This window comes from Phytophthora parasitica, assembly GCF_000247585.1.
Source record: "Phytophthora parasitica INRA-310 unplaced genomic scaffold supercont2.34, whole genome shotgun sequence".
Taxonomy (NCBI): domain Eukaryota; phylum Oomycota; class Peronosporomycetes; order Peronosporales; family Peronosporaceae; genus Phytophthora; species Phytophthora nicotianae.
The window spans coordinates 83143-90195 of record NW_008649020.1 but is presented as its reverse complement, the minus strand read 5'-3'; the positions used below and the strand labels follow the sequence as shown (position 1 = coordinate 90195).

Sequence of the window (7053 nt, the reverse complement as noted above, 5' to 3'; positions counted from 1 at the left end):
TCATCAGAAATGGATGGTGATGGTGAAGATGCTGGAAGCCAGAACACCAGTGACGCTGCGAGTGTGACCGTGGACTCCCCCCCCCCAGTCAAATACCACGCGAACTGGGAAGCGTGGCAGAACTACTTCGTCGACTACTGCCGACGTACGTTATAAGTCATCCCCGTGAAGGAGACAATGTCATGCGCAGAAAGGAACAAGCGTCTAAAGAAGACGAAGAGAGGTGTGGATGAGGATCAGCTGGTCCCAACTGAATTTGACCCGTACCAGCGCACGTACATCTGTACGCACGGCTGGAAAAAGAGAAAGTCGCGCAGTGAGGGCAGCCGCCCACGTCAGCACATCCGGCTGACAAGCTGTCCCTTCCGATTCGTGGTACAGTGGAATTTGGTGCGTGGAGAGCTTCAGGTAAAGAATGGTGTCTGGTTACACAACCACCAAGTCTCGCCCGCGGCTTTCGCGACGTACCCGTCGTCGCGCGGTGTGTTTCACCCGCTGGTAGGTGCGCGTGTTCAGGGTATGCTGGAGGTTGGAGCCAAGCGATCTAGGATTTACGACTACCTCTTAGAGCATACGAGAACGTCGTGCAGGCGGACGTAGACAATCTGGTGCGTGACTATTCTTCATCCATGACAAACGTAGACGACAACGAGGAAACAGCGAGGGAGCTCGCATTGTTTGCCGCAGTCGACCCCGGGAACCTTTCGTCGGTGGCCGATACGGACTGTGGCGAGACAGGAGTGATATCGATTGCAAGTGCACACATGCGGCGTGTGTTTGCGCGTTTCAGCGAGGTGTTGCTAGTTGATTGCAGCCATAAGACGAATCGGTGCGTCTGGGGAATGTGAATTATAATGATCATGGATCTGAACAGGACTGATACATGTTGCTTTCCATGATTATATTATAGATATAACTACCAACTACTGACGTTCGTGGGAATGAACGAGTTTGGCGAGGGTGCAGTAGTTCATCAGTCTCTGATCGAGGCAAATGGAGATTGGCATATGGAGAGAGCCATTGACCATTTCAAACGATTTCACCCTACGCGCATCAACTTGCTCCAAGTGATAGTCGTCGACAAGGATTTGAATGAGATACGGGTGTTGGAGGCAAATTTTCCTGCGGCCCGGATCCTGTTATGTCATTTTCATGTTATTAAGTATCTAAAGGAGATGCGCTCGAAGCCCGAGTTCGGCAAGATCTCATCAGACAACGCACGCAAAATAGACGCTGCAGTGCATAAGATGGTATACGCCTCCAGTGAACACAAATACAAAGAGGCACACGAATCTCTAAAGGGCATTTGCGAAAGATGTGGTATCGATCGTTTCTTCAAGTATTTTGAGAAGAATTGGCACTCATGCACAGACCGTTGGGTGTATTATGCGAGCTACACTCCCCCACTTCAACAATCACACAAACAACAGATTGGAGAGTTACTTTGGCAAGCTGAAAGAAGGAATAGACAGTTCGATGTCTATGGCCAATTGTATCAAGGCGTTGGTAGCATTCGATCGGAGGAAGCAGAACGATTACGAATACAGGTTGACTAGAATTGGTCGATTCAGCAATTCAAACTACGACGAAGAAATGTCGACTGTTCTGCGTTTCACTACGCACTATGCGGCCCGCCAGATAGAGCGGCAATACACACTAGGGTTGGAAAATGCCTCAAGGTACAACTTCGAGAAAGATCCTGAAGAATTGAGCGTCGTCAAAATCGGTGGGATATTCAAAACGCATACTCTTCGAACCGATGACTGGAAATGCAACTGCGAGTTTGCAGCTTCGATGGGTTTGCCATGTCGACATGCTATAGCGTATCGGAAATACACCAACGTCAGCGGGCCTGTGATTCCCTGGACCCGGATCGACGAGAGGTTCGTACTGAGTCATACTGTTCGCGAATTGTATAAAATCCTGGGTGCATACAGGATTCTATATTTCAGCGACATATATTGTCTACTAACGAATCCGGTACGTTTCCATGATTTGTAGATGGACGAACCCGACAATAGAACTCAAGAAAGCCCGGCAGTTTGCGTACGAAAAGTTCGTAGATTCGAGCCACAGATCACTAAAAAAAAAAGGTTCGAACACACTCGGAGAGATACAGGGAGGCTGTTCGCGCAACCCACTTGATTGCCAGTGAAATAGCTGACATTGAAGACGAAGCTGAATTCGAGAGTATGCTGCAGTTTGTTATGAGTCAATGGAGAAACGTCCGGCAGAAAAAAATTGCGGAGTATATCGAAGGAGACTTGAAAGAGGCTCTGAAAACGGAAGACCGGCATGCTTTTTCTGATGCTGATGTAAAACGGGAGTTTGAAATTAGCAGTAGTGATAATGAAGAATGTTGTACTGGGGACGCTGCGAACTCTGATGCGATCACAGAGAAGAATCCACCTGTCTCGTTAGTGTCTATACGTCTCAACCCAAAGGCGCGGAAGGTTGGGGCCCCCAAAAAAGCCAAAAAGAAGATAGTGGCCGGTGAACGTGCTGAAAGGAAGTGGTATGAAGCAGCCGAGGAAGGCCGCAAGAAAGCTGGGGAAGTGACATTACTTGCGGTGGTGAACTCGTTAGATCACGTCCAGCCTGGGCTTCGTGAGGTGCAGAGACGTTTATCGGGTATCATCGTGAAGTATGGGGACGCAGAGTCGAGAAAGCCCAAACTGCACATGATGAAAAATCCTGTATTGATACAGGATCCGTTCTATCTACTTCCTACGAAGCTGTTGGAGGCGTGCATAAAGATACTTCCCGTGTCCAATTCGAAGGAAGATGCCATCACAATTGACACATCACAGACTAGCCAACCAACTGAGGAGAAGACGGGAAAACTTGTTGAAACTATTGTCATCAAGGACGTTGGGAGTTTTTCAAGGAAACAGATAGAAACGTTCAGGCGCGTGGACAATTTGAAACGAATCGTACAGGCAGGCTTGGAAATGCATAAGTGGCTTCTCGAAGTCGCAGTTCCCTCTCTACCAGCTGCTTACCACGGAATTGGAGCTCAAGTTGCAGACGATGTGTTAATGTCGTGCCCGCTAAAACGGATCCAAGGCCTCCCGGCTCTTGCGGACTATACATACGCGATGCTCTACAGCGCGAGCCCACCCACATGGATCTCAGACGCAGCATTACATGCCTTGTGCTTGCGGCTCACTTAAGATTACTCAACGGTCCGATTCGCTGGATTTCAATCAGCTGTAGCGAAACAACGACGTTCGCGAAAGACAGATTAATCTCCTGTGGCCGAACCTATCCGGCATCGACTTCTACAGCAAGTGAAGGAGGACGGAGTAGACACGGTGTTGCTCCCGCTCAACTTTGATAACTTCCACTGGTGCTGCGTGGTCGTTAAGGCCAACGCTAAGCGTATCTATTACTACGATCCGCTAAACCACGCTTCCTACAAGAACGCTTGTAACGCAGTGGGAACTCATCTCAAGATCTTAGGCCTGCTAGATTACGACGTGATTGCCATGAATAATCCTATCCAGTTTGATGAACACAGCTGTGGAGTGTTTGTCGGCTGGATGTTCATCTGTCAGGTGCAAACGGGCCGCCACCTGGAAATCAACAGTTGACCAGACGCCGCATTGAATTTTTTTTTTTACTATTTGCTATCTGGATATCTTCTTCCTGTGGGGAGGCCATTTCACATGACACTATGGAAGATGACGACAAGGAGGAGAAAACCCCTGCCCCAAGAAACACCGGAGACGACGACGCAGGGGACGAAGTGCAGCATACGCAGAGAGCTGCACGAATTGAAGACGCAGAGGACGAAGTTTCACCTACGCAGAGAGCTGCAGGAGTTGACGACGCCAAGAGCGAGGTTCTACCGACACAACCTGCGCAGTGAAGAGCCGTATGAAAAGAAAGTAATAGGCTACGTAGGTCTAACTTCAACGAATACATATTTCATCATCAGACACCTACCGTCACCATATTTTCGTGTACTGCAGCAATGTAGCGATCGATGCTTCGAGTTACAAAGTATTAATCCTGGACTAGATGATGGACGGTTACAGGATTAATCCTGTACATTGATGCAAAGATTACGACACATTTTATGAATCCAGGATTCATTCCTGTAAACGTACACTATTAATCCTGGATTACGCACAGTCACACATTCCGTATCTTCGAATCTTCCCGTATCTTCCCAATATGATCATCACTTAAGTACGAATTTCATGTCCAGGATTAATCCTGGCCTCAGTCGTGTACACACCCATGTAAATAATCCTGGCCTCCAACAGCCGCCATTAAAATAAGTGTAATTGAGGGACATTTTGAAACAGGCTAAAACTTGAGGGGACAAGAAATATGAAACGGAGTATTAGAGCGCACTGTGTACACTACAAGGCCAGATGATCGTGTGTAATGCTAGAGTTTTCTTCATAATCAGCCACTGGGGCGATTAGTTTCTATTTTTTCTAAATTAAAATTTAATTTTATGTTTCAAGTATGAGAATCGTGTCTGGGCCAAATCTCTATGCGAATGAAAAAGTAGCGAACACATGCATTTGCATGTTTCTTGGAAAGAGCGGACTACACAATTGCTGAGGTAACAGATTATATTACGTTTAATTTTAAGTACGATTGAAGTAAGACCATCTCCACCCGTAGTTGAGTAAAAGTAAACGTAAATCCTTTCTGGACCAAAAATATGAAACCCCGCAGGAGAGCTTTGCTCGTACGCATACGCAAAACCGGAAAGTACGGGGTTTTGCGCAAGTTTGGTCTGAGCCGTGTACTTTTCGGGTCGTGCTACCTGATACGACCGGAGAGCCTGTAACCCCACCAAGTAGATTGTACCCATCACCAAATATTCCGTAGACAGCACCCACCAATCATCTGTGTACTTTTACCAGCTACATTTATCACAAATCTGGCGCTTCATTTCGCCAAAGTGCATCTCAAGCAGAGCAGCAAATTGGCAATTTCAAATTGGAGTCAATTGCCTGCACCATGGTTTCTTTTCCGGCGTACATTCGTTTTCGCTTGGTGGCTTCACTTTCTTTCGTTGTTGCGACTCGGACGAAGAGCGCCATTTACGGTTTTGCTGAGTTCCTCCCAAGCGACAACAGGAAAAGAGTCCGCCATCACGGTGGGTTTGATTTTTTTTCTAACCTGTTGGTGCAGCAGCACGCTGCAAGTGAAACCACGATGCAAAATCAAGAGCAACGAGACGACGAGAATTTCAGTGACACATTGTCGGGAGACGATAATTTCACTTGGACCGAGATATGGACAACGGAAGCGGGTGCGACGAAGAGAGATGGATTCCTGGCGACGCTTCTTTGCTTCGTGCGCACGAAGAAAAACTTAGTGTCGTGTACGCTGGATATCTAGCTACAGAGCAGTTCAGCTTGGCGCTTTCCCGACACAATACGCGCTCGATGTTGAAGGTCTGTTGCTCAGAGCGCTGTGTCGACAACGCTGATGGAAACGCTTGTTGGTGCCGTTACAAGGTTAACTCGTGCAAAAACAGCGGTACCGTAGCAGTTTCAAGCAAGGTAATCACATCATGCGGGACCTAAACGCCTTGACACCTCAACGACCCGAGCTCACGGATGGTACGAATGCGTTCATTCGGCACCAACTTGCTGAGGTTCCCGCGACAGTCCCATACCGTATTTACAGCGTCATCGTGTCCAAGGTTGACAATGAAGAACTACCTGGGCCTGCACCCTATCGTCGCAAAGTGGACAATTACGTTCGCTTTTGGAGAAGAACAAACCCCACCGACGAGATGGCACGCGTCATTGACATGTGTGACCAACTTTTGTACGATGAGGTTGGAATGCACCCAGAAGTGCCAACAAATTTAGTGATTCTGTGCGATACCAATATTGCAGGTTGCCTCTGTAGGATGCGGAAGTGATGTAGCACCATTTCGTGTCGGCATCACGTGTTACAAGCTCTTCCAAGATTATGTTAATGTGCAACGGGCTGTCGACCAAACGACGATCTTACACATCGACAGCACGTTCAAGATTGTGAATCAATGCTACCCAGCAATGGTTAAAAGCTACTCCGACAAAGGCGGTCATTTTTTCCGCTCGCATACTTCTGCATCTCCAGAGGACGCGAAGAAGACATTTCGTGGTGCCTGGAGTTCATCAAAAGGGTCTGCTTTTAACAATTCCGCTTGGATTTCGCTCCAGAGTTTGTTATGTCCGACACCGACAAGGCACAGTGGAACGCAAGCCTTGCTGAGTTTCCCACGTCCAAGGTGTTGATGTGCTGGTTCCACGTTTGCCAGAATGTGTTCAAGCAAGCTAGGGCCAAGGGTGTTGACCCCGACCAGACTTGGGAGTTTTTCGTGGACTTGTACGATTTACTCTACTCCGATGAACGCGACTATGAGACGAACAAGCAAGCCATTCTCGCAAATGGGATGCGATGCCACGCGACTCAGCAGCGTTCGCTTTGGCTCGTCATATTAAGGCGATGTGAGTCAACCGCTTTGAGTTCGGAAATTAGCAAGTGTTCCATACACCTACGGGTTGTGCGGTGACTAACAACCCGATCGAGCAATACCACAAGACGCTGAAGATCAACTGTGTGAATCGTCGAGCTACATCGTTGGAGATGATGCAGTCCATGGAGCGACCTCAGCTAGCTTTCATATGTGAAATCGCGTCTTCAGTGACAACCCGAAGGTTTCTACGCGCTTGTACAAATTATACAAGACACTAGCTTATCAGCGTTGTATTTCATCTACGCAGCTTCCATTGGGGCGTACGAAGACCGAGATTCGTTTTACCGTTAATCACAAGCATCTTCCTCAGCGCTGAGGATAGAAAGGAGCGGTTGAAATCGGTGGGTTCCGTGAATTCTCGAAGGATGCAAACACTTGGTATGCCATCCGATGGGTGGGTAGTGAGTCCCGGACAATTGAAGTACAATTGCCTCTACTGGTGGAAACATGGGATGTGCCCACACGTCATTGATGCCTGTGCTGCGGCTGGTATGCAGTCTTCTGGTATCGTGTCAAGGCCCCGACGGTTTGTGACGAACGCTCGTCGTCAGCCC

General features: G+C 48.1%; 3 protein-coding genes across 3 annotated transcripts; all 3 read left to right on the top strand.

Annotated features, from left to right (window-relative positions):
* Positions 1–9: 9 nt before the first annotated feature.
* PPTG_23268 (hypothetical protein) lies at positions 10–3871 on the top strand (the record flags this gene model as incomplete). Its single annotated transcript, XM_008909502.1, has 9 exons — positions 10–145; positions 191–498; positions 549–829; positions 911–1250; positions 1372–1883; positions 2002–2055; positions 2120–2870; positions 3288–3557; positions 3659–3871. 9 exons carry the CDS (start codon positions 10–12, stop codon positions 3869–3871), a joined length of 2865 nt encoding a protein of 954 aa, XP_008907750.1.
* A 1331-nt stretch (positions 3872–5202) lies between these two features.
* On the top strand, positions 5203–5899 carry PPTG_12807 (hypothetical protein; the record flags this gene model as incomplete). The annotated part of the gene is made up of 1 exon (XM_008909501.1): positions 5203–5899. Exon 1 carries the CDS (start codon positions 5543–5545, stop codon positions 5897–5899), a length of 357 nt encoding a protein of 118 aa, XP_008907749.1. The 5' UTR covers positions 5203–5542.
* A 291-nt stretch (positions 5900–6190) lies between these two features.
* Positions 6191–6790, top strand: PPTG_23267 (hypothetical protein; the record flags this gene model as incomplete). The annotated part of the gene is made up of 2 exons (XM_008909500.1): positions 6191–6470; positions 6747–6790. 2 exons carry the CDS (start codon positions 6191–6193, stop codon positions 6788–6790), a joined length of 324 nt encoding a protein of 107 aa, XP_008907748.1.
* Positions 6791–7053: the final 263 nt, after the last annotated feature.